A 27,160-nucleotide genomic window follows, 5' to 3' on the forward strand; every position below is an offset into this window, starting at 1 on the left:
TGGGGCCGGAGGAGGTGAGGGATGAGATTCCGCAAGTGGAGCCCGCAGGATCTGCTGATCGATGGGACGAGGAACGGGAGAAAAATTAAAGCGGCGCATGAGGCAGACGAATGCAAACTTCACCAATAGCTCAACGAAAAGACAGACGGTGACCGCTGAGAGGCAGCGTCGGATCTGGGTAAGGGCGGGTTCCTGAGCCTGCCAGGCCTGGATTCAAACCTCGGCTGAGTGGCCTTGGACAGGTCATCAACAAACAGAGCCTTCGTTTATTCACGTGCAAACGGAGCCAGGAGCCAAGGACCGGGCCTGCCCCGCGGTATGCCTGAGGCTTGGGTGAGCAGGCGCCGGGCTCGCAGGGTGCGCTCCTAACCCGTCCCCAGCGGCTCGACGCTGTGGATCCCGCCGCCCTCCAGCCCCGGCTCCGGCGCCGACTCCTGCTCAGGCTCCTGCTCCTGCCCCCGGCCCCGCCCACCCCGCCTCGCGGCCCCGGGCCCCGCCCACCCCGCCTCGCGGCCCCCGGCCCCGCCCCCGGCCCCGCCCACCCCGCCTCTCGGCCCCCGGCCCCGCCCACCCCGCCTCGCGGCCCAGCTCCTTCCCGCGGCTCTGCGATGCGGCCCGCAGGGTGACCCGGGCGGGAGTCCGGGGACCCGCGATCAGCCCCGGAGGACGGGGTGGGGTCGCCCCAAACAGGAGCGCCGGGACCGCTGGGAGCCCGCACTCGGCGTCCGCCGCCGCCGGGTAGCCGGGCAGTGGAGGTCCCGGATGAGGCGACAATTTTTCCGGCCCCCCCTCCCAGTCCCGCCCCACTTCCGGGGCCGCCACGTTCACTTTCTCTTCCGCCGAAGCCGCTCCCCTTGCGAAGAACTGGGGCCTCCCGGGAGGAGAGAGGGCTTTGCCTTGAAACCCGGGACGCCAGGGGCGCTCCCGCAAGTGGGGGTCCTCCGGGACTTGGAACGCCCCGGCTGGGTGGTGTCCGGGCGTCCTTTCCCCGCTTCTTCCCACCTCGGCTGGTCCCGTTTCCTCCTGCGCCCAGTGCGGACCTGTCTCGGCGCCCGCTGCCCTCTCACCGCCCCACGCAGGATCCCGGCCTGGTCACCGGGCAGTGTGATGCTTCCCGACTGCCGCGGGGACAGCGAGGCACACACAGGGCTTGGGCCGCGCCGGAGGACACACGGCCTGGCTGAGTTGCTCCTGGTCTCCCGCCTCTCCCAGGCGACCCGGAGGTAGCATTTCCCAGGAGGCACGGTCCCCCCCCAGGGGGATGGGCACAGCCACGCCAGATGGACGAGAAGACCAAGAAAGGTGGGCACAGGCTGGAGGTGGCTGGGGAACTTCCGGTGGGAAGTGGGCCCCGCAGGACCTGGCCTTGCCTGCCCAGAAGGGCCTTGGAGAGGGGGCTTTAGCCTGCCCTCCCTCTACCCTCCTCCCCATCAGTTTCCTCCTTTGGTACCTGCTGGCTTCCAGAGCCATCTTGGGGCCCTGAGAACTCCTTGGGCTGGCTCTGTGCTGAGATGGGGCTAGGGGACTCGCAGAGGACACAGGGCATTGAACTTGGAGACCTCCTGGGCTGGTGGGAGACAGATGTCAGTTGACCTGAGAAGCAGGGGTACTTGCCTCTTCTCTTGTCCCCTGCACCTAGGGTTGTAGAACGGAAGTCAGTCACTGCCTTGCTGGAAACCCTCCCATGCCCCTCTGTGTTCTCCAAACAAAACCCAGAGCCCCTGGGTGGCCCACAGGATATCTGTCCTCAGTCACCCCGCCATGCTCACTCTACTGGAGCCCCACTGGCTTCCTTGGGTTCTCATCCAACCATTTTTTGGCCAAGGCCCTTACTCTTCCTTCCACCTGGACCACTCTTCCCCACTGGAGCTTGACACGTGCAGCTTCTCCTCCTTCAGGTCTTAGCTTCAGTGTTACCCCCTCCCGGAGGCCTCCCCTGGTCTCCTTAACCTGTTTATTTCCCTGCCAGCAAGGATCGCAATCTGACTTTTTTTTTTTTTCTTGTTAAACTTGTTCATTGTCTCCCCACTGGGCAGGGAGATCCATAAGGAGAGGGGCCCTGTTTATAAATCTCTGTGGGATTCCAGTTCCTGGGACAGTGTGGCACACAGTAGGAGCTCAATAACTGCTTGTTGGATAAATGAATAGAAATATGAGGGACCCTGGGAATGGGAAGGACAAACAACCAAATGAGCCTAGTATGAGGAGGAGTGGGGAATATTAGAGAACCCCTCCCGGAGAAAGGGACTTTTAGTCTGGGTGCTGAAGGATACGTAGGAGTTCACCAGGAAGACAGAAAGCAGCACACACAAAGGATCGCCTCCTTTCCTACCCCATTACTCCCAGCTCCTGAAAATAAACCCTGTGCTAACTGGCTCCTGCTGTACTGGCTTTCAGCAGAGGAAATGGCCCTGAGCCTCACCCGAGCAGTGGCGGGCGGGGATGAACAGGTGGCAATGAAGTGTGCCATCTGGCTGGCAGAGCAACGGGTGCCCCTGAGTGTGCAACTGAAGCCTGAGGTCTCCCCAACGCAGGACATCAGGTGAGGAGTGCATGGCTGGCCTGAACCCAAGGGACAGCAAGACGGGATATTCTTGCCTGTAGAACAGTTCTTCCTAATGGCACGTTCTGGCTTCAGGAGGCCTGGCTTCTAACCCTAGTTATGTCATTAATCAACTGTGAAATACAGAGCAGGTCACTTCACCTCTCAGTGTGTCCTCATTTTAAAAATCAGACCGTAACAGTAGCTATCTCATAGGGTTGTTAGGAGGTGTACCGTATTAGGATGTTAGGCCTTCTACAACAGAAGAAAACGGAACAGTGACGTAAACAAATTTGATGGCAGGGAGTCCAGATAGGGAGGTTCTGCTCCCGACAGTCCTCAGAGGCTCATATTGCTTCTCTCACTATTCTGCCATTCATTCCCAGACTCCTCATGGTGCAAAATGGCCATTCCAGCTCCATCCAGCCATCACATCACAGGAGGAAGGGAAGAAAGACACCCCTCCACACTCTTCTAAAGAGCATAGCTCAAAAACTGTACACACTTCTTCCGTTAATTCCTATGGACCAGAACTGATTCCCACAGCTACAGTTCAGCTTGAGGGGAGACTGTATAGCCAAGATATTCAGCTAGAATTCAGGGGTTCGCTTGGTAAGGGAAGGGAAGAGAATGGATACTGTCGGTCTGTGCTCCAGGAGACTTAAACTCAATGCTGAAACACTTTGCACAATGCCTGGCGTGTTATGCACTCAATAAACATTAGTGTCTATTGTTCTTTTTTGACTGCTTTTTCATTACTGGATAGTAAGGCAGTAGTTTTATGGTTTCTGATTTTTGGTTCTCTTGGTGGGTCCCATTTGGTTTTTCTTAAAACAGTTTTATTTATTCATTTATCCTTACAGTTCGACCATTTAAAGTATACAGTTCAATGGCTTTTAGTGTATTCAAGGTTGTGCAACCATTGCCACAATCAATTTTAGAACATTTTCATCATCCTGTAAAGAAACCTGGTACTCATTAGCAGTCAGTCCCCATCTCTCTACCTTTTCCCTAACTCCCCAACCTTAGGCAACCACTAATCTACTTTTTATCTCTAGGGATCTACCTTCTGGAAATTTCATATAAGTTGAATCATGCAATATGTGGCCTTTTGTATCTGGCTTCTTTCACTTAGGATCATGTTTTCTAGATTCATCCATGTTGTAGCATGTCTAACAACTTCATTCCCCCTCTTTTTTTTTTGACATAGGGTCTCTTGTCTAGGTTGAAGTGCAGTGGTGCCATCATCGCTCACTACAGCCTCAACTTCCTGGATTCAAGCAGTCCTCCTGCCTTGGCCTCCCAGGTAGCTGGGACTACTGGCATGTACCACCACACCCGGCTAATTTTTTTTTTCTTTGAGATGGGAGTCTCACTCTGTCCCCCAGGCTGGAGTGCAGTGGCGCGATCTCAGCTCACTGCAAGCTCCACCTCCCAGGTTCATGCCATTCTCCTGCCTCAGCCTCCCGAGTAGCTGGGACTACAGGCGCCCGCCACCACGCCCAGCTAATTTTTTGTATTTTTAGTAGAGACGGGGTTTCACCATGTTAACCAGGATGGTCTCCATCTCCTGACCTCATGATCCGCCCGCCTCTGCCTCCCAATGTGCTGGGATTACAGGCGTGAGCCACCGCACCCAGCCACACCTGGCTAATTTTTAGAAAATCTGTAGACATAAGGTCTTGCTTTGTTGTCCGGGCTGGTCTTGAACTTCTGGCTTAAGCAGTCTTCCCACCTCAGCCTCTCAAAGTGCTGGGATTACAGGTGTGAGCCACCATGCCCAACCAGAACTTTATTCCTTTTTATTGCCAAATAATAATCTATTGTATGGACATATCTCATTATCTTTACTCATTAAATCAGTTGATGGACATTTGGGTGTTTCTATTTTTTGGCTATTATAAACAATGCTGCCGTGAACATTTGTGTCCAACTTTTTGTGTGGACACGTTTTCATTTCTCTTGGATACACACTAGCAGTGGAATTGCTGGGTCATACGGTAACTCTATGTTTAACCTTTTGAAGAAATGCCAGACAGTTTTCCAAAGTGGCTGCACCATTTTACATTCCCACCAGCATATATGAGGGTTCTAGTTTCTCCACATTGTCTCTAATACTTGTTGTTGTTTATCTTTTTGATTATAGCCATCCTAGTAAGTTTGAAGAGGTATCTCACTGTGGTTTTGATTTGCAATTTCCTAACCATTTGATGACAAATGATGTTAAGCATCTTTTCATGCACATATTTTCTTTGGAGGTTTGCCTATTCAGGTCTTTTGCCCATTTTAAAATTGGGTTTATCTTTTTTTTTTTTTGAGATGGAGTCTCGCTCTGTCGCCCAAGCAGGAGTGCAATGGTGCAATCTCGGCTCACTGCAACCTCCGCCTCCCAGGTTCAAGTGATTCTCCTGCCCCAGCCTCCTGAGTAGTTGGATTACAGGTGCCCACCACTACACTGGCTAATTTTTGTATTTTTAGTAGAGATGGGTCTTACCATGTTGGCCAGGCTGGTCTTGAACTCCTGACCTCAGGTGATCCACCCACCTTGGCCTTTCCAAAGTGTTGGGATTACAGGCATGAGCCACTGCACCTGGCTGGGTTTATGTTTTTATATTGAGTTGTAGGAGTACTTTATTCATTTTAGATAGAAGTGCCTTATCAGCTACATGATTTGCAAAAATTTTCTCATTCTGTGGATTGTCTTCTCACTTTGTTGATGGTATCCTTTGAAGCACAAAAGTTTTAAATTTTGATGATGTCCAGTTAGTCTATGTTTTATTTTGTTGTTTGTGCTTTTGGTGTCATATCTAAGAAATCGTTGCTTCATCCAAGGTCATGAAGATTTACCTCTATATTTTCTTCTAAAGATTTTATGGTTTTAGCTCTTACATTTAGGTCTTTGGTCCATTTTGATTTAATTTTTATACAAGGTGTGAGGTAAGGGTCCAACTTCATTCTTTTGCACGTGGATATTGAGTTGTGCCGGCACTATTTGTTAAGGCTGTTTTCCTCTGTTTAATCATCTTAACCCTTTTTGGAAATTAATTGACCATAAATGTGAGTGCTTATTTCTGGACTCTCATTTCTATACCATTGAACTATAATATATGTCTGCCCTTATGCCAGTACCACACTAATTACTATAGCTTCATAGTATTTGAAATCAGGAAATACAAGTTCTCCAACTTTTGTTCTTTTTCAATATTGTTTTGGTTATTGCAAGTCTCTTGAATTTCCATATAAATTTTACGATCAGCTTGTCTGTTTCTGCAAAAAAAAAAAAAACAACAACTGGGGATTTTGGTAGGGATTTCATTGAATCTGTAGATCATTGGCCACTTGATTTTAAACAAAAGATTGAGATACCTACTTCTTGAAATGATTGCTTGAGACAGTACCTGTGTACTCCTTGCTATGAAAAATGAGGAAGTTAACATACTCATCTTCCACCTTTCCTTTTCCTTACTTTTTTTGTTGAAGTATCATTGTGGACACTTTCCCAGTTGACTTCCACTTGATCCCCTGAATTAACTAACTGGCACTGGTGTTTCCTTTGTAAAATGTACAATGTCAGCCACCATCTTGCTACTAAAGTGTGGCCTGTGGACCACAACATGGGGGGAATCTCAGGTCCCACCTCAGACTTGCTGGGTCAGAACCTGAGTTTTGAGAGGCTCTGGGCAACCAGCACCTCTCAGACCTGCTGTTGGGTTCTCATCGATGGACCCGATGCTTCCTAGCAAATGATACCTGTTTTATGTGTTATTGGTAATAACATAGTTTACTTAGCTATTACATTAATTAATAAAACATGAGCGCTGAAAGAGTTGTTTCTGTGAAAATAAGCTGATTGCTTTAAAAAGATAAGAGACAAATCACCAAAAAAAAAAAAAAAAAAAAAAGATTAACACTTTTGGGTGAGACAGTAGTAAGGAAATACAGTAAAAATCCAGAAGGGCTCTGTGCTCTGATGCTTCAGGAGTGTGTCTAAGTTCTTGCTCGCTTTAAAGAAGCTGCTACTAGAAATTATAGATCATGATTATCGATGTGGTTCATACAAAAAAAAAAAAAAGAAAAATCCCTGGGAAACTCCAATGAGCAGGTATAAACTCACACTGGGCATGGCGGCTCAGCACTTTGGGAGGCTCAGGCAGGAGAATGGCTTGAACTCGAGTTTAAGACCAGCCTGGGCAACACAGTGAGACCTTGTCTCTGCAAAAAATAAAAAAATTAGCCCGGCTGGGTGACACACACCTGTAGTCCCAGCTATTTGAGAGGCTGAGACGAGAGGATTATTAGACCCTGGGTGGTTGAGGTTGCAGTGAGCCATGATCATGCCTGAGTGACAAGGTGAAACCTTGTCTCAAAGAAAGAAAGAGAGAAAAGCCATTGGCTGTACACCTAGAGACTGGCCAGTGAATATGCATTTATAGTATGTAAGTTAAAATTAAGTGTTTAAGCTTTGTCTGCAGCTGTTTTTGTGATTCTCTGCTGTTCACCAGCGATCCTGATGTCACATTGGATGAGAGAGCTCCAGCTGTATTTTTTTGTTGATAGTGTTAAGATTATAGCTTTAAAAAATTTTGTTTTCTAACATAATTAAGGCCTTTATGCTTTGCCTCTAGGTTGGTTCTAAAAGTGTAACACTACTAGAAAGGATTTATAGTATTTTGATTATGGAAATATTATTCACTATAGAATAACTAGTGCAGTTGAAACCATATGCACTTTTATGTTTCAAAACCCTTATTGCTGGAAGAACATTTTGGGGTTAAGATCCAGTCCTTTTCATTTTTTACTTTTCTTCTATTCTCCTGTATCAGACTCATCTATTTTTGTTTTTCAAGAACTTTTCACGTGGAAAATGTAAACTTTTAGAGTCTTTGCATGTTTAAAAATTTCTATATTTTGCTCTGTCAATTCATTGATAGTTGACTGGGTATTCAAATTGTTTACCTGAAGAATTTTGAGAGCATTTTCTGGACTGCTTTTAAATAAATTTCAGATATTATTTTATCCTTAAATACTTTAGTATGTGTCTTCAAAAAATTAGGACTTGGTGGGGCACGATGGATGATGCTTGTAATCCTAGCACTTTGGGAGGCTGAGGCAGGTGGACTGCTTGAACCCATGAGTTCAAAACCAGCCTGGGCAACATAGTGAAACCTTGTCTCTGCAAAACATTAGCTAGGCATGGTGGTGCGCCCATCTAGTCCCAGCTACCCAGGAGGCTGAGGTGGGAGGGTCACCTCAGTCCAGGAGATTGAAGCTGCAGTGAGCCAAGATCATGCCACTACACTCCATCCTGGGTGACAGAAGTGAGACCCTGTCTCAAAAAAAAACAAAAACAAACAAACAAAACCCCTCAATACTATTATCACACCTTAGAAAAGGAATAAGAATTCCTTAAAATCCGCTAATGCCCTGTTTATATTCAAATTTTCCTATTTCATTAGTGCTTTTTACAATTGGTTTCTTCAAATCAGGAGCCAAACAAGATCTACATATAGCATTTCTTAATATGTCTTAAGTCCCTTTTATTCTCCTCTATTTTTATGCCACTAGTTTTTTTTTTTAAGAAACCTGGTCTTTTGACCTCTAGAATTTTCCCCATATTCTGGATTTATCCATTACCTCTTCATGGTATGTATTAGACCACTCTAGCATTGCTACAAAGAAATATCTGAGACTGGGTAATTTGTAAAGAAAAGAGGTTTAATTGACTCAGTTCTGCAGGTGGTGTAGGAAGCATGGTCCTGACATTTGCTTGGCTTCTGGGGAGGCCTCAGTGAGCTTTTACTGAAGCGGGAGCAGGCACTTCACATGGTGAGAGAGGGAGCAAGAGAGAGAGTTGGTGGGGAGGTGCCACACTTTACAACAGCCAGATCTCACGAGGACTCACTGTGGCGAGAAGTCACTACAGTGAGCGCAGCACCAGGCTGTGAGGGAGCTGCCCCTATGACCCAAACACCTCCCACCAGGCCTCACCTTCAACACTGAGGATTACAGTTCAAGATAAGATTTGGGCAGGGACAAATACCCAGACTATCATGGTGTCATTTGCTATCTCCCGTTTTTCCTGTAACTGGTAGTTAGAGATAAAGTTTCAGTTAGTCAGCAGTCACTTTTTTTTTTTTTTTTTTGAGACAGAGTTTCACTCTGTTGCCCAGCTAGAGTGCAGTGGTGCGATCTTGGCTCACTGCACGGTCCGCCTCCCGGGTTCACACCATTCTCCTGCCTCAATCTCCTGAGTAGCTGGGACTACAGGCGCCCGCCACCGTGCCCGGCCAATTTTTTTTTTTTGTATTTTTAGTAGAGACAGGGTTTCACCGTGTTAGCCAGGATGGTCTCGATCTCCTGACCTCGTGATCCACCCACCTCGGCCTCCCAAAGTGCTGGGATTCAGCAGTCACTTTTAATGTGCAGGAACTCTTCCTCATTTTTTGGTTGCTTCATGCCTTTCCTTGCTTTCTGAATGCAGTGTTTTCGCAAATCTCTCTGAAGGTACTAGTTAGACTTCACTGTTGCTTATTGTTCCATACCCTAAATGATCTCTGTTTCCTTTGGGGTCGGTTCTGTTTTTTCATCTTTTCATGCTTTTGGTTTTTCAAACATGTTGGAGGATCCTCAAGAAAGTTAAAACCACTTTCTCTGGAATAATACCATGTAGATTTAAATCCTGCCTCTGGCTGAACACAGTGGCTTACTCCTGTAATCCCACTTCGGGAGGCCAAGGCAGGAGGATCACTTGAGGCCAAGAGTTCAAGACCAGCTTTGGCAACATAGTGAGACCCTGTCTCTACAAAAACTTAAAAAATTGGCCAGGCATGGTGGCATGAGCCTGTGGTCCCAGCTACTTGGAAGGCTGAGATGGGAAGATCCCTTGAGCCCAGGAGGTTGATACTGCAGTGAGCCAAGGTAGCACTACTGCACTCCAGCCTGGGCCACTGAAAGAGAGCCTGTGTCTTAAAATTAAATCAAGACATACAAATGAATCCTGCCTCTAACAGTTATTAGTTGCTTAGTTTGGTGGCAGAGTCACTGGAACCTATCTGTGCCTCACATTTTTATCTGTAAAACAGGGATACGGCAGTACTTGTCTGATGGGCTCGTTGAGAGGATTAAATGAGTTAACACGCATGAAGTGCATTAAACAGTCCTAGCACGTAGTTAACAACAACTTCTGGTGGTTTCACTAAGGAGCAGGGGAGAGAAGACAGAAGAGGTTGGAGAGGTCAGGGAGGTGCCAGATCATGGAGGCCCTCATGTGCTGCCACGAGTTGATTCTAAGAGTAGCGTGGAGCCATTGGAGGGGCCTAACTGGTGGGTTCTAATAAAGGAAGAAGCATGGGTGGGGCCTACCCCAGACTGGGGTTGGTTTGTGTGTGTGTGTGTGTGTGTGTGTGTGTGTGTGTGTGTGTGCATGGCCATGTGCCTGTGTGCAAATATGTACATGTCTGTAGCCGGTGGCTGAGGCTGGACCCCTGGCCAGAGCCCATGCTGAGCCCCTGCTGTTCTCTGCAGGCTGTGGGTGAGCGTGGAGGATGCTCAGATGCACACCGTCACCATCTGGCTCACAGTGCGCCCTGATATGACAGTGGCGTCTCTCAAGGACATGGTGAGTGAGGAGGCTGAGGGTGACACTGGGGTGAAGGCTCTCCCTTTCACTCCTGCTTCCTCTCTCTCCTCTGGCCCTCCCTTCCCACTCTCCCTCTCTTTGCCCCCACCAGGTTTTTCTGGACTATGGCTTCCCACCAGTCTTGCAGCAGTGGGTGATTGGGCAGCGGCTGGCACGAGACCAGGAGACCCTGCACTCCCATGGGGTGCGGCAGAATGGGGACAGTGCCTACCTCTATCTGCTGTCAGCCCGCAACACCTCCCTCAACCCTCAGGAGCTGCAGCGGGAGCGGCAGCTGCGGATGCTGGAAGGTGAGGCTCTGCCCTGAGCACCGCCGGACCCAGCGGGGGCCCTGGACTCACTTGAGGGCATAGGGCAAGCAGGGGCAGAGCCCCTGGGTTTTTAGTCAGGGACTCACCCAGAGGACCCTATCCAAGTGGGGAAGAGAGGACCTAAGACACATGGGAGGGAGCATTTCAGGGACCCATCATGAGAACAGCTGGCATGGGGAGGGGTGGACTCTGTCCAGGCTCGGGCATTCCCAGCTGTGTGACCTTGGGCAAGGTTGCTCCTATCTGCTGCCCAGTTTGCTAAAAGCATAAATTGGGTATGACAGTGATGGTGATAACTAGTATTTATTCTTAATTTTTAACTTCTGAAATGTTTCAGACCTACAGAAAAGTTGCTAAATTTTACAAAGTAGTATATAAAGAATTCCCGTGTACCTTTCATGTGGGTTTTACCACATGTGCTTTCTTTTTTTTTTTTTTTGAGATGGAGTCTCGCTCTGTCTCCCAGGCTGGAGTGCAGTGGCGCAATCTCGGCTCACTGCAAGCTCCGACTCCCGGGTTCACGCCATTCTCCTGCCTCAGCCTCCGGAGTAGCTGGGACTACAGGCGCCCGCCACCACGCCCGACTAATTTTTTATATTTTTAGTAGAGACGGGGTTTCACCGTGTTAGCCAGGATGGTCTCGATCTCCTGACTTTGTGATCCGCCCGCCTCTGCCTCCCAAAGTGCTGGGATTACAGGTGTGAGCCACCACGCCCAACCCACATTTGCTTTCTTTTATCATTCTCTTTCTATATAAAATTATTTTTTTTCTGAACCATTTTGAGAGTAAGTTGCAGACATGATGTCTCTTTCCCCTAAATAATTCAGTGTGCATTTCCTTGAAAAGAAAGGTCATTTTCTTACATTACTAGGTATAACAATCCAACTCAGGAAACTAACGCTGATACAGTACTGGTATCCAGTCTACAGATCTTACTCAGATTTTACCAGTTGTCCCACTATTGTCATTTATAGCAAAAGACTTGGCATTCTGCTGTCATGTCTCAGTCCCTTCCAAAGAGTCCAGGCCAGTTTCTTTTTTTTGGCGGGGGTTGGGGGCTGATGTTTCCTCCGGAATGGATCAAGTCACTGTTTTGGCAGGACCGCCTCAGCGGTGCTCTTGGGTCCCTCTTGGTGCATCCTTCAGGAGGCACAGAAGGGCTGGTGTTATGCTGGATTTTGAAGCTCAAAGGACATAGAAGCATTTATCGGTGGAATAGGGACCCTGACCCTGGGGGAGCCAGGATGCCCACTTGGCCAGATGGAAGCTGGAGGTACCCCCAGGGAGGAGGGAGAGGATAGGGGGAGGGTCTGCCTGGCTGGCTCAGGGAGACCCACCCCCATGGGTGTGGACCAAGTGGGCCGCGTGGAACCACCACCCTTTAACCCTCCTCCACAGATCTGGGCTTCAAGGACCTCACGCTGCAGCCGCGGGGCCCTCTGGAGCCAGGCCCCCCAAAGCCCGGGGTCCCCCAGGAACCCGGACGGGGGCAGCCAGATGCAGTGCCTGAGCCCCCACCGGTAAGCTGTCCTTGGCCTCAGTATCCTCTTCTGTGCCCCTCCCTTGCCTCACCCTGCCCAGTCGGGCTCACAGCACCCTCTGCTCCCAGGTGGGCTGGCAGTGCCCCGGGTGCACCTTCATCAACAAGCCCACGCGGCCTGGCTGTGAGATGTGCTGCCGGGCGCGCCCCGAGGCCTACCAGGTCCCCGCCTCATACCAGCCCGACGAGGAGGAGCGAGCGCGCCTGGCGGGCGAGGAGGAGGCGCTGCGTCAGTACCAGCAGGTGGGCGGGAAAGTCCCTGGACAGACACCTGCAGACCGCACGGGGGAGGTGTAGGCCAGGAAGGGAGACACCTGCGCATTGCCGCTCCTCTCCGTTACTGCCTTGCCCCTCCCAACCATGCTGCTGGCAGTGACCCTGCACCTGGCTGTGACTTGCCCTCTCTCAAAGGTCACCCCGTGGCTGAGACCCGCTCCCTGGCTGTGGCGCACATCCAGGTTCACATGCCCCACTCCCACGTGGGCTGTGGCTCCATCCCCAGCTTTGACACACCACACGAGTATGGCTGGCCATGACCCCAGCACCCTAGCCATGACCCCAGCACCCTAGCCATGACCACACCTCAGCTCGGACCTCACCCCCACCTGTCTGTGACCTAAGCCTGCTCCCTCGCCGTGACCTCACCCTGGACTCTCCTACTCCTGACCTATTCCCTCTCGGGCTGGGCCCACCCCTGACTTCCTGAGAGCCTGGCCTGGCCCCTCGCTGCCCCCTAGGGGGATGACCCCCGACCCCGGTCCTACGCCTTAGCCCTACCCCGCCCCCATCGTGACACACGCACTAATGACACAGACATTGATCCCCGAGTGCTCCCCATTCTGATCTCACCCCTGGCCCCACCTGCATTCCGCTTGGACCCGGTGCTGCCCCCGGCCACCCCACTCCTGTTCCCGTCTCAGCTCCCCGGCTTCGTCACTTCCCCACCCCTGAACTTGAGGTGGCTCCACCAGCCCTGGCCCGGGCCCTGCCCTGCTACCTGACTCACCACTCAGACCCCGGCCCCCTTCCTTACCTTGCTGCCATTGCTGTCTCTCCTGGCGCCTTCCGTGGCTACCTGGCCGGCCTCCCCTCCCTTGGCTTCCCCACCTCCACCTGGCCTCACTCCCAGCCCCGCCCCTCCCAACGTGCCTGCTCCTGCCCACCCCATCCCCCACCCCCATCCCCCACCCCCATCCCCATCCCCCACCCCCATCCCCGATCCCTACTGGCTCCCAGCTTTGCCTATTGCTGGTCTGACCCAGCCCTGACCACGCCCCCTGGCCCTTCCCCCTTCGTGGTCTGACCCGCCCCCGAGGCCCTGACCCGCCCCGTGGCCCCGCCCCGTGTGCCCAGCGGAAGCAGCAGCAGCAGGAGGGGAACTACCTGCAGCACGTCCAGCTGGACCAGAGGAGCCTGGTGCTGAACACCGAGCCCGCCGAGTGCCCCGTGTGCTACTCGGTGCTGGCGCCCGGCGAGGCCGTGGTGCTGCGTGAGTGTCTGCACACCTTCTGCAGGTGCGGCCCCCAGTCCCACCCCCGGCAATGCAGCTTTATCAAAGCCGCCAATTACGCAGGGCTGGACGTGGGTGGGGCCCTGTGCTCTGATACCTCATTGGACGCCCGCGAAAACCTACGAGGTAGGCTCCGTCTCCCCATGTTGCAGACGAGGAACCTGAGGGAAAGAGAGGCCCAGCACCTTACCCCAGGCCACATGGCTCATAAGAGAAGCAGCCTAGACGTGAGCGCAGGCGTGGGGGGAGACTCCAGAGCCTCCCTTCCCCTCTACCTTTCACCGCCCGGGCTCCTGCAGCCACGCTGCTCTCAGCCTCGCTGCTCTCAGCCTCGCTGTGGGCATCTGCCAGTTTCTGAGTCTCCTGTCATGGCCCTTCCACCCCTGAATGTGGGGAACACAGACCCACTCACCACAGCGGACCCTTGTGGAGCCGCCCCTGGGTGACAGGCTCCATGCCTGCCTCCTGCAGCTTACATTCCAGCAGAGAGGCTGATGAGAATCGGATAATCGCTGGTTGATGTCCTTGTGAATTGTGTCAAATACTACATACAGTACATTAAGAGACAACAGGAGTCCTTCCCAGAGAGGGTGGTCTGGAAGCTTCCAAGGAGGTAGCCCCAGAGCAGGGACCGGAAGGCCTGCTGTAGGTGTGGGGTGTGGGCCTGGCCTGTTGGAGGAGACTGAGGAGGTCTCTTGGTGGCTGGAGCAGAGGGATGAAGGGGGTAATGAGAGCAGGATAGAGAGGTGTTGGGTCCGTGAGCAGCAGTGAGGAGTTGGGATTTGTTCTGGGTGGGATGGGGGTCACTGGGGAGACATGGCTGCTGTTCTGAGATAGACTTTAGGGGCCAGATGGATGCAGGGAGCCCAGCGAGGAGGCTCCTGGAGTCACCCAGGTGGGGGATGTGGGGCCTGGACCAGAGAATCAGAGCGGCAGGATGGAGACAGGGTGGAGGCCTTGGTGATGGGTTGGTGAGAGGGATGGGAAGGAAGGAGATATTGAGGAGAAGTCCACCTGGGGTGACTGAGTGAGGCCCCTGGGGTCAGGCCTTGCCATGTGAGGGGTGGAGTCCCCAGTGAAGGGGGTTCCTATGATCCTAACTCTTTTCCCCTCCCCTCCCCTAGGGAGTGCCTGCAGGGCACCATCCGCAACAGCCAGGAGGCAGAGGTCTCCTGCCCCTTCATTGACAACACCTACTCGTGCTCGGGCAAGCTGCTGGAGAGGGAGATCAAGGCGGTAAGGCCTCAGGGTGGGAGACATACCCCAAGTCCTAAGGAACTGGGCCCTGAGCAGGCAGCAGATATCTTTCTTTTCTTTTTTTTTTTTTGGAGATGGGGTCTCACTATGTTGTCCAAGCTGGTCTCAAACTCCTGGGCTTAAGCGATCATTCATCCTCAGCCCCCCAGACATTTTTCAAGAGCTTTGTCCATGTGGGGTGTTGAGACCCCAAGCAGAAAAAGAATTGAGGGGAGTAGCTAGTCAAGAAACCACATCTATGAAGGAAGGACAGCAGAGTTGTTAAGAGTCAGGGACTCCGCTGGGCGTGGCAGGTCACACCTGTAATCCCAGCACTTTGGGAGGATGAAGTGGGCAGATTGCTTGAACCCATGAGTTCCAGACCAACCTGGGCACCATGGCAAAAAATATTCAAAAAATAGCCAGGCGTGGGGGCATGCGCCTGTAGTCCTAGCTACTTGGGTGGGGTCTGGGATGAGTGGGCTGAGGTGGGAGGATTGCTTGAGCCTAGGAAGTCAAGGTTGCAGTGAGCTGTGATTGTGCCACTGCACCCCAGCCTGGGCAACAGAGTGAGACCTTGCCTCAAAAAAAGAAAAAAAAAAATTAGGAAACTCTGGAGCCTGGTGGCCTGGGTGTGTGACCACAAGTCAGATATTGAACCTCTCTATGCCTCCATCTCATCTCTGTTAGAGTCAGAGTTACAGCTTCTATTTCCAGGATTGCAAAGGTTACAGTAGAGGATATGTGTATAGAATAGGGAACTCTGGAGCCTGGTGGCCTGGGTGTGTGACCACAAGTCAGATATTGAACCTCTCTATGCCTCCATCTCATCTCTGTTAGAGTCAGAGTTACAGCTTCTATTTCCAGGATTGCAAAGGTTACAGTAGAGGATATGTGTATAGAATAGGGAACTCTGGAGCCTGGTGGCCTGGGTGTGTGACCACAAGTCAGATATTGAACCTCTCTATGCCTCCATCTCATCTCTGTTAGAGTCAGAGTTACAGCTTCTATTTCCAGGATTGCAAAGGTTACAGTAGAGGATATGTGTATAGAATAGGGAACTCTGGAGCCTGGTGGCCTGGGTGTGTGACCACAAGTCAGATATTGAACCTCTCTATGCCTCCATCTCATCTCTGTTAGAGTCAGAGTTACAGCTTCTATTTCCAGGATTGCAAAGGTTACAGTAGAGGATATGTGTATAGAATAGGGAACTCTGGAGCCTGGTGGCCTGGGTGTGTGACCACAAGTCAGATATTGAACCTCTCTATGCCTCCATCTCATCTCTGTTAGAGTCAGAGTTACAGCTTCTATTTCCAGGATTGCAAAGGTTACAGTAGAGGATATGTGTATAGAATTCAGAGTACTACATCCAGGTGCAGTGGCTCATGCCTGTAATCCCGGCGCTTTGGGAGGCCAAGGCGGGTGGATCACCTGAGGTCGGGAATTTGAGACCAGCCTGACTAACATGGAGAAACCCCATCTCTACTAAAAATAGAAAATTAGCTGGGTGTGGTGGCGCATGCCTGTAATCCCAGCTACTCAGGAGGCTGAGGCAGGGGAATCGCTTGAACCCGGGAGGCGGAGGTTGTGGTGAACTGAGATCGTGCCATTGCACTCCAGCCTGGGCAACCAGAGCGAAACTCCGTCTGAAAACATATATCTATATATTTAGAGTAGTGCTTGTCACATAGTAAGCCTTTGTTGTTGTTAGCGCTTACTGTGTAACAAATCACTGCAGGCTCAAAACAACAGTCATTTATTCAGCTCATAAATCTGCAAGTTAGGACAGTTGTCCCTCTGTATCTGTGGGTACCACACTGGAGAATTCAGCAACAGTGGATAGAACATATTCTTACAAAAACAAAAAAATTACAATAAAAAACAAATTTAAAAAACAATACAGCATAAACTATTTGTATAACATTTATGTTATATTAGGTATTATAAATAATCTACAGATGATTTAAAGTGTATGGGAGGATGTTGGTTCGTTGTATGCAAATACTGCACCATTTTATATAAGGGGTTTGAGCATCCATGGATTTGGGTATCTGCAGGGATCTTGGAACCAATTCTCTCTGGATACCGAGGGATGACTATAATTTGGGTTGGACTTACCCGGATGGTTCTTCTGGTCTGGGCGGGGCCTCGCTGATTTCACCTGCGCCTGGCTGGTGGGTCAGCCGCGGTGGCCTGGTTTATAATGGTCTCATCTGTGATGACTGGGATGACTGGGGCCTCCTTCCACTTCAGTGTCTCACCCACCAGCAGGCTGCCCGGCCTTCGCATGTCATGGTGGTCTTGAGGTTCCAAGAGCAGCCATCGGGAGCCCCAGTGCATGTGTACTTTCTAAGTCTGCTCATTTCTCACTTGACACTGTCCCATTGGCCAAAGCAAGTCCCGTGCTCAAGCACAGAGTCCATTGGGAAGGGACCACCCAAAAGTGTGGAATCGGGGAGACAGAAACAAATTGGAGTCACCACTCCGCCAGTCTGTCACAGCGTTATGTGTGTCTGCGTACGTGTGTGCTTGCCGCTGGCGCTCTTCGTGAATTCGTTAGCAGGTTCTCTGCCTGGCTGCTGGTGATCTCGAGCAAATTGTTTCCCTTCTGTGGGACTCCATTTCCTCATCTGAAAAGTGGACAGTTGGGCTTGATTCATGGTTTTCAAACTGCTGGGAAATGACCTTCCCAGACTTGGGCAGTGTGGGTTCCCAGGCCAAGACATGGCAGCCGAGGCCCAAGTGGGAGACCCCCACAAAACACATACACCAGACCTCCTCTTTGTTTCTGTCCCCCCTGCCTCTCTCCTATGCCCCTATTTCTCCTGAGAATGCTCCCAACTTCACCAAGTGTTTATGGAGCCCAAGAGGTTCTGCCCCTGGGGAAAGGGGGGAGGCAGAAGAGGTAGAACTTTGGGAGTTCACAGCTCTGATATCAGGAGCAGCCCCATTTTTCTCTGTTGTCTCTGGTGGTTGCTGAGGCTCCTTCTCTCTGGCCTGGAGAGACCTCATGACCAGTCATTTCATATGTCCCCAGCACCCATAGCCATTTGCTTAGAGGTTTCCCGGTGCAGTCCACCCCAGCCAAGGGGCATTATGCTGGGGCCAGGTTCATGCCAAAGGGCTGCATGAACTTCCCTGGAGCCCACTGGAGTTGATGTGAGTCTCAGAAAATGGTCAGGTGTGACAGAGAGGAGGAGGCAGGGATCAGCCAAGTAATGTAGTGGAGGTTGTTTTTACAAAAACAGAAAAATATGCCTCACCACATAGAACCAGAGCAGAAATCAGAGAGAAAATCACCCACAAACCCAGGAAATCCTCCAATTGCATTTTATCCTATTTCCTTCAGTATCTCCGGGCAATTTTTTTTTTTTTTTTCCTTTTTGAGACGGAGTCTCGCTCTGTCGCCCAGGCTGGAGTGCAGTGGCGCGATCTCATCTCACTGCAAGCTCCGCCTCCCGGGTTCACGCCATTCTCCTGCCTCAGCCTCCCAAGTAGCTGGGACCACAGGCGCACACCGCCATGCCCAGCTAATTTTTGTATTTTCAGTACAGACGAGTTTTCACCATGTTGGCCAGGCTGGTCTTGAACTCCTGACCTCAGGTGATCCACCCACCTCGGCCTCCCAAAGTGCTAGGATTACAGGCATGAGCCACCGTGCCCAGCCAGATACGATTTTTTAAGTCAACTTTACTTAAGTATACTTTGCACACAATAAAATGTACTCATTGTAAGTATGCAGTCAGGTAAATTTTAACAAATGTAACTCTCATAACCACCAACCACTGTTACATATAACATAGGCATGATTTCTGCCTCATTGTAACCAGCATGGATACAATAGCTTTAGCTTTTGTTATTTTGCTATAGAATTTTTCTAAAGATTATTACAAATCTCAATAGCACATATACTGTTTATACCTCTTAGTTCTAGTTTCTCAGTTTGTAATACTCCTTCAAGGAATGTTTTGCATGGTGTATTTTTTTTTTTTTTTTTTGAGACGAAGTCTCACTCTGTTGCCTAAGCTGGAGTACATTGGTGTGATCTCGGCTCACTGCAACCTCCACCTCCCAGGTTCAAACGATTCTCCTGCCTCAGCCTCCCGAGTAGCTGGGACTACAGGCAGATGCCACCACGCCCAGCTAATTTTTGTATTTTTAGTAGAGATGGGGTTTCACTATGTTGGCCAAGCTAGTCTTGAACTCCTGACCTCGTGATGCGCCCGCCTCGGCCTCCCAGTGTGTTCAGATTACAGGCGTGATCCATCGTTCCTGGCTGGTGCATCTTATATATTATTTTCTTGGGATAAATTTAAAGAAGTGGGATGGGTACCAAAGGGTTAGAAAAGTTTGGGATGGTTGAAACGTTATTGCCACATTGCTTTCTCAGTGCTATGTACTAGCATACTAGTTTGTTCAATTTTTATTTTTTATTTTTGCGGGTACATAGTTGGTGTATATATTTCTGGGGTACATGAAATACTTTGATACAGGCATGCAATGCGTAATAATCACATCATGGAGAATGGGGAATCCATCCCCTCAAGCATTTATCCTTTGTGTTACAGACAATCCAGTTAACCTCTCTTAGTTATTATAAAATGTACAATTAAATTATTGACTACAGTCTGTTGTGCTATCAAATACTAGGTCTTACTCTATTTTTTTGTACCAATTTACCATCCCCACTCCCCTGCCACGCCCCACTACCCTTTGCAGCCTCTGGTAACCATCCTTTTACTGTCTGTCCTCATTAGTTCAGTTGTTTTGATTTTTAGCACCTGCAAATAAGTGAGAACATGTAACGTTTGTCTGTCTGTGCCTGGCTTATTTCATTTAACATAATGACCTCCAGTTCTTCCATGTTGCTGTAAATGGCAGGATTGCATTCTTTTTTGTGGCCGAATAGTACTCCATTGTATATATGTGCCACGTTTTCTTTATAGGATACTAGTTTAATCATGTCTTTCCCAACATTGCTTATTACTTATGTTCTTTTCTTTATTGTGAGAAAGTAGACATAACATTTACCATTTTAACCAGTTTTTAGTGTACAGTTCAGTGGCATTAAGTACGTTCACACTGTTGTGCAACCATCACCACCATCCACCTCCAGAACTTTTAGAAATTCCCCCACTTTCTTTCACTTTCTTCTTACTTTTCTTTTCCTTTTTTTTTTTTTTTTTTTAGCTAGGATTTCATTCTGTCACTCAGGTTGGAGTGCAGTGCATCAGTCATGACTCACTGCAGCCTTGACCTTCTGGGCTCACGCGATCCTCACAACCCAGCCTCCCAAGCAGCTGGGACTACAGGTGTGAGCACCACACCTGGTTATTTTATTTTTTAAAAAATTTTTTGGTAGAGATGAGGTCTCACTGTATTTCTCAGGCTGGTCTGAAACTCTTGGCCTCAAGGACTCCTCCTGCCTTGACTGACCTCCCAAAGTGCTGGGATTACAGGTGTAAGCCACCACACCTGGCCTAAAATCCACTCTTTGAGTGGAGTTTTTCAACACTATGAGGATTACATGAAGAAAAGAGCCTGGGGCTGGGTTGGAGTTTATGGGCTGGGGGCTTTCTGGAGGGTATTTAGTGGTCAAGGGTCATATGTCAGGTGTTCTGAATCCTGAGCAGCAAGGACATGGTGTGTTGGCAGCTCCTGACCCCTGAGGATTACCAGCGATTTCTAGACCTGGGCATCTCCATTGCTGAAAACCGCAGTGCCTTCAGCTACCATTGCAAGACCCCAGATTGCAAGGGATGGTGCTTCTTTGAGGATGATGTCAATGAGTTCACCTGCCCTGTGTGTTTCCACGTCAACTGCCTGCTCTGCAAGGTGGGGCAGGGACTCACCCCACCTAGTCACTGTCATCTTGCCTGGAGCTCACCACACTGCAGTGCTTGTTCTCCTGGGAAGGGAGCTGTGACACTGGCCTGCTGGTCATGACTTAGAGCTACATGTCAGTGGGAGAGTGTGGCTTGAGCCTGAACCGAGCCCTGGCCCCACAGACGGAGTCCCAGCCCCAGCCCCAGATGGAGCCTCAAACCTAGGCAGCCCTGGTTCACAATGGAGCCCCGACCCTGGGCCAGTCTGACCCCAGTCACAGACTGAATCCCAGTCCCACATTGAGCCCTGATCCCATCCAAGTCCATAGACTTGGCCTCTGACCAAACCTGACCCTGCACTTGTCACTTAAGGTGGTCCCATATTCAGCTCAGACCCTGAACCGAGCTCTGACCCTGGCTTCTGACTGAATCTGTGACAGACTAAGGCCGGACCCTGGCCCTATACCACGTCTCCACCCGTGTCCTCAACTGAGTGCTGACCCCAAACCTAGACAGCCCTACCTGATCCTTCCCCCAGGCCTGTCCCCGCCGCTTCATCTCAAAAGTTGAAGGTGAGGAGCCGGTAAACAGGTCTGGAGCCTGGTCTCAGACTCAGCCTGAGCAAACTCAGTCTGGGGTCATTGGGCCTGTAACCCCGGGCAGGCCCTTGGCAGGGATGCAGGGTCTCACCCTAGGGGTATAAGGGATTTCTGTGCCCATCAGAACTTAAATAAGCTGGGTGTGGCAGCACATGTCAGTGGTCCCAGCTACTCAGGAGGCTGAGGTATATTTTGCTGTTAGCATATGTGATGACCTTGACTTCACCTCCCTGGCGCCAGTATCCTCTTCTGTAAAATGGCTTATGCATTACAAAGTGAGGTCCTGCCAGTGACTACAGCTAGAGGCATTAAGTGCCTTTGTGGACTCCTGCCCTGCACCTCACCTCTCCCAGCTTCTTAACCCCCTGAGGAAGCTTCTTACCTTGAGTCCCTCACCCGCTACAGGCCATCCATGAGCAGATGAACTGCAAGGAGTATCAGGAGGACCTGGCCCTGCGGGCTCAGAACGATGTGGCTGCCCGGCAGACGACAGAGATGCTGAAGGTGAGGCTGGGACAGGGCCGAGGCCTAGGGATTTTAAGTTCTGGGATCCAGGTGGGAGCTGGGAGCTTCTCAGTAAGGGCTGTGCTCACACATCCCTGGAGGCTCTGACCTCCCTTCTGGCTGTCACTCCCATCCGGAGGTGGGACTTAGGCCGAATGGTCATGTCAGGAAGAGCGTCTGGGTGGAGGGTGGAGACCACAGGAATGAAGAGGGGGTTGCTGGATGGAGCCTGGCCTGGCAGAGCCACACAGGAGAGACTCCACAGCTCTAGAGGGTCACCACCTTCTCCCTGCCATGGGGAGGGGCCAGGCTGGGTGACTGCCCCAGCCCCGCCCCAAGGCCAGCACCTGCCCCACTCCAGGTGATGCTGCAGCAGGGCGAGGCCATGCGCTGCCCCCAGTGCCAGATCGTGGTGCAGAAGAAGGACGGCTGCGACTGGATCCGCTGCACCGTCTGCCACACCGAGATCTGCTGGGTCACCAAGGGCCCACGCTGGGGCCCTGGGGTGAGTCTTTGCTCGTGGTGGTGTGGAGAGGGTGCCCTTGTGGGCTTTGCCTTAGGGGAGGGCTGGGAAAACTACAGCCCATGGGCCATATCCAACCCAGCACCTGAATTTGTACAGCTCCCGAGGTAAGAATTTTTTTTTTTTTTTTTTTTTGAAGTGGAGTTTCACTCTTGTTGCCCAGGCTGGAGTGCAATAGCGCAATCTCAGCTCACTGCAACCTCTGCCTTCCGGGTTCAAGCAATTCTCCTGCCTCAGCCTCCCAAGTAGCTGGGATTACAGGCATGCGCCACCACGCCTGGCTAATTTTGTATTTTTAGGAGAGACGGGGTTTCTCCATGTTGGTCAGACTGGTCTCAAATTCCCGACCGCAGGTGATCCACCTGCCTCGGCCTGCCAAAGTGCTAGGATTACAGGCGTGAGCCACTGTGCTGCAAGAATGTTCTTTACATCTTTAAATGGTTGAAAAAATACCAAAAGATGACTATTTTGTGACGTGAAAATTACATGAAATCCACGTTTCGGTGTCCGTAGGTAAAGTGCTTTGGAGCACAGCCGTGTTCATTCATTCACATGTTGGCTGTGGTTGCTTTTACACTACAGAGGCAGAGGCCGTATGGTTGCCCGGCCCAAAATGACTGGCCCTTTGCAGAAAAGGTTTGCCCACCCCTGCCCTAGAGGACAGCGAGTAAAGGTTCGATCTGGAGTCAGAGGTGGATTGGCCCCTGGCTCTGGCATATACTGACTGTGTGACTAGGCTGCCTGCCACTCACCTCTGTCAGCCCCATTTCCTCTGTGAAATGGAGATGATAGCTGGGCTTATCTCAGGCTTGTTGTCAGAATCAAGTGGAAAAATTGCAAGAGAAGTGCTTAGAGAGCCTGTCACTTGGTGAGCACCCTTGCAGATGGTAGCTGTCGTTATTAGGGGTGTGCTCTGGAATTGGGGGCCTGTTGTTACGTTCAGGTAGACTTTCAGACAGGTGGAGGCAGAGGAAACTGCCCTCTCGCATGCTGACATGTCTAGAATATGCAGAGTGGTCAGATCCTCTCCCTGGCCTGTTCCCGGATCTAGGCGTGGGTAGACTGAGTGCTGTGGGAGCCCAGAAAAGGCCTCAGTGACTCTCCATCAGGTAGCTGAGGCTGACCAGGCCATTCTTGCAGGAGGACCTGCAGAGGCAGAGGCCCGGGGTGGGAGAGTGCTGGGCTGTGGGGCAGTGTGTGTCTGCACCACGCTGACATTCTCTTCCCTTCCTCCCATCCTCTAGGGCCCAGGAGACACCAGCGGGGGCTGCCGCTGCAGGGTAAATGGGATTCCTTGCCACCCAAGCTGTCAGAACTGCCACTGAGCTAAAGATGGTGGGGCCACATGCTGACCCAGCCCCACATCCACATTCAGTTAGAATGTAGCTCGGGGAGCTTCGTGGACGGCCTTGCTTGCTGTAGCGTCGTAGGGGCTCTGCCTGCACTGCGGTTCTCCACGGTCACATCTGCCCCAGTGCCTTTGTCCTTCCCTTGGGGCTTGCCGGCCAGACTTCTCTCCCCTGCAGCTCCCACCTCTGCCTGACCCCAGCCTTAAACATAGCCCCTGGCCGGAGGCCTTGCTGGGTGGAGGCTCTGTGACTCCATACTCCTCCCACTGCAACACTCATCTGTCAAACACCAAGCACTCCCAGCCTCCCCGCCTTCAGCTGTCAGCTTTCTGGGGCTAACTTCTCTGCCTTTGTGGTTGGAGGCCTGGGGCCTCTTAGAACTCTTGCTAACCTGTTCAGAGCCAGGAAGGAGACTGCACAGTTTTGAAAGCACAGCCCGTCAGGTCCGGCTCTGCGTCTCCCTCTCTGCAGCCTGTGTAAGCTATTATAATTAAAATGGTTTTCCGGGAAGGGATGAGTGTGATGTCCTTGAGAGGAAGTCAATGTCCTGGCCTGGGACTCTACGCACAGGCAGGATCCTGAGGTCTCTGGGAACTGCATCAGAAAGTTGACTTGTCAGTCCATCTGTGGTAGAATGAGGCTGTGACTGAGCACTGGGACCTTTCTACCAGACGTGGACCCCATGCCCAGCCTCAGGGGCAAGGATGCTCTTGGGTCACCGTCAGCCAGGACAGGTAGAGTGTGCAGTGTGTCAAGTCTGCAGAGAAGGATGGGCTTAGGGGCGGGAGGGGAAGTCTTGCCACTCCTGCTCCCTTTTGACCTCTCAGCAGGCATCTAGGGTTGGCAGGTAGATAGTTCAAGAAGGAACGAAGCTGCTGCAGTTGAGGGGTGGGGTTGTCCATCCTAATTTTCTCATCTCAAGCAAGATGGCAAAGTATCGATTCAGCAGTATTTACTAGAGCCCACTCTGTGCGGGTCGGAGGTTACTAAGACAGGGTCCTGGGATGTTCATTCTGTAAGTCTTTCCTCCGTTCTGTGACCCACCCCCCCTTCCCCTTTTGAGATCTGGTATTTGATGCCCAACACATTGTCCACGCTGTGACGTGACCATCATCATAGCAGGCAGAGGGCGCCTCTGCTGCTGAAGGCCTGTGATTTTGTGGGGAAGGGCCTGTTCTAGCAACTGGAAAGGCACTGCCACCTGCCGTTGGATGCCAGGACTCAAGAGCTGGCCCCAGTCACTGTGCACAGAGCTGTCTGAGAATGTGTGAGTGGACTGGGTCCTTCGGCACTGCCTGCATTGGCTCAGGGCAGTCAACCGTCGCAGAGGATGAGGGGCACACTCAGGCAGCCTCCCCGGCCCTGGAGGCAGAAAGGCCCAGGCAGAACCACTGACTGGGAGGAAACAAACAGAAAAAGCAGAGGAGAGCCAGGCTGCAGGCGTGTGGATGGGACCAGCTCAGGCAGACGCTGTCTCATACCCACTCTCCCCTCTCTTGCCAGGGCCTGGCCTGGTGTCTCTCAGGAGCCTGGGCATGAGACAAAAGCAGAGATTGTTCTCTTGTGGTGCCACAGGCTGTAACCAGTCCACCCAGTGTTGTTTTAGAAATTTAAATCGGTTGCCAATCTTTTTAAATTGGCAACCTCTTTTACCACATTAAAATCTAGATGCCCCGCTTCTCTTGAAAATGTCAAAGCTTGGTAATGCCAGGTCCTCACTTCCACCTGGGGGGAATGGAGTCACAGAGATGTCAAATCTCTTCATGGGGTGTACACCCTCCAGTTTGCCATAGTCCTCACCACCCCAGGACTCACGCCGAGGCCTTTCCAGTGCTCTTGCACCATCCTTTTTCTCGTAAGAGGAAGATGAAGTGGGGCTGTACGCACGGCGTATCACAGGTGAGGGCGAGACCAGCAGAGAGGGCTGTGCTGGCTGTGGCTTTGCTCGGCCTGCCCCATCCATGCTGCAGTGGTGCGGAGGAGCAGGGAGCTGTGTAGGGCCAACCCCGGTTCCTGCCTCAGCTCCACCCGCCTTGCACCTGCAAGTGAAAGGTCTTACGACGAGCAGGCCCAGGGCACCCTCTACTGCAGGGTCAGGTGGAGGTGCCTCCACCTCCCAAGGCTCACCCATGCCAGGGGCCCAGAACTTGAGAGGCCAGCACCAAGTCTCCAGGGCCGAACGAAAACCAAACCCCAGGGCTTTGGACTCAAACCATCGAGAGGAAGCAGCAGGAGGTCCCAAAGGTACTTGAGTGACACAGTGATCATTCTCTCCTCGGGGCAGGACAGGGGCAGGGGAAGGTGAGTGGAAGCCCATTGCTCAGATAAAGAGCAGCTGCCACTGAGGGTAGCCCGTCGGCCTATGCCGGTGCTCACTGGTGTCTTCCTCTAGTGCTTGGGGCTGGCATGGAATCTGCTCAAATGCAGGCAGCTGAAGGTGAACCCGCAGCCTGGTGATCCCAAGTGCCAACCATGAGGACGTCTGGAGAAAAGACCAGGGAGCAGGGGCCCTCGTGAGGAGCAGGAATTGGCAGCAGGGGCCACCAGCAGAACACCAGAGGGGACGGTGGCAGGAGGAGGAAGATACAGCCAGGCTGGGTCTCAGCCCCAGCTGAGGGTCTCACCTCTTAGCTGGTGAAGGCTCCGGCCTGGTCCTGCTTTCGGTCAGCACTTCATCCCTGGGTGATCGTGGGCCTGGTGCAGGGCTGGCTACAGGTGTTTGTTGATTGGTAACTGCTCATGAAAATGGCAACAGCACTAGCACAGCTTCACAAACAGAAACACGTTTCACCAACACCCTTGCAGGAAGCCCTCCAGGAGGGCCAAGACCATCCCTGCTTTACTGTTATGGACGTGAGCCTCCGAGAGGCAGTGACTTAGATGCTCACCCAGCCAGGAAGGAAGGGACACACTCGACCCTCAGTCTAAGACCCCATCAGGCCACTAATAATTCTCCCTCCAAACCCAGCTCAGGTCAAGGCCTATCTTCACCCCCAAATCATCCCTAAGGCAGCCTCAACTCTCCACAGCACTACAGCCCATCCTGCCCGGCCCCAGTGCTCCACAGACCCTAAACCCAAGCCCTCCTGGGCTTTGTTGGCCCCAAACCACCTACACTTGTTACGTGTTATTTTTACACTGGCGTTTCCCCTCAGCCCTGCATACTGTGTGGTGTTTTCTGACACCACTTTTCCAGCTCTCTGACACCAACTGGGGCTAGTGTCAGGTTCCACAGATTAAAGGGTTCAGTCCCACACTTCCGATGGAGTCACAGATGGGGTGCCCAGGCTACCCACACTTCCTGGCCAACTACACATTCAGGGGTTCCCATGACTCCACCCCCTCAGGTTCAATAATTTGCCTGAGTGACTCAGAACTGAAGATCACCCTGCCCTGACGCTTCCTGGTGTGGTGTCCTCAAGGATGCAGTGTGGGCAGGAACAGCCACGCTTGAGATGAACAGGGTAAGGGATGGGAGCGACTGGCAGCCACTGCAATCTCAAGTTTTGGGGTTTTTTTTTTTTTTTTTTTTGAGACGGAGTTTTGCTCTGTTGCCCAGGCTGGAGTGCGGTGGTACAGTC

At 51.5% G+C, this 27,160-nt stretch overlaps 1 protein-coding gene across 6 annotated transcripts; it reads left to right on the forward strand.

Moving 5' to 3' along the window:
* The first annotated feature begins 533 nt into the window (after window positions 1-533).
* RBCK1 (RANBP2-type and C3HC4-type zinc finger containing 1) lies at window positions 534-24,089 on the forward strand. Of its 6 annotated transcripts, none has more exons than XM_003821245.6 (12): window positions 534-1,302; window positions 2,398-2,542; window positions 10,067-10,160; window positions 10,273-10,471; window positions 11,892-12,013; window positions 12,103-12,276; window positions 13,387-13,547; window positions 14,668-14,779; window positions 20,435-20,614; window positions 21,609-21,707; window positions 22,069-22,212; window positions 23,475-24,089. In XM_003821245.6, the coding sequence occupies exons 1-12, from the start codon at window positions 1,281-1,283 to the stop codon at window positions 23,553-23,555; spliced, it is 1,533 nt and encodes a 510-aa protein (XP_003821293.1). In that variant the 5' UTR covers window positions 534-1,280; the 3' UTR covers window positions 23,556-24,089. The 6 variants fall into 6 exon arrangements, 5 of the variants coding, with proteins under 5 accessions (XP_003821293.1, XP_034803704.1, XP_024782664.1 ...); XM_034947813.3 differs by having other exon boundaries at window positions 758-1,302; window positions 2,347-2,542; XR_010110992.1 differs by lacking the exons at window positions 22,069-22,212; window positions 23,475-24,089 and adding an exon at window positions 21,045-21,176 and having other exon boundaries at window positions 1,166-1,302; window positions 2,347-2,542.
* The last annotated feature ends 3,071 nt before the right edge of the window (window positions 24,090-27,160 follow it).

This window comes from Pan paniscus, chromosome 21 (genome assembly GCF_029289425.2).
Source record: "Pan paniscus chromosome 21, NHGRI_mPanPan1-v2.0_pri, whole genome shotgun sequence".
Lineage (NCBI taxonomy): Eukaryota > Metazoa > Chordata > Mammalia > Primates > Hominidae > Pan > Pan paniscus.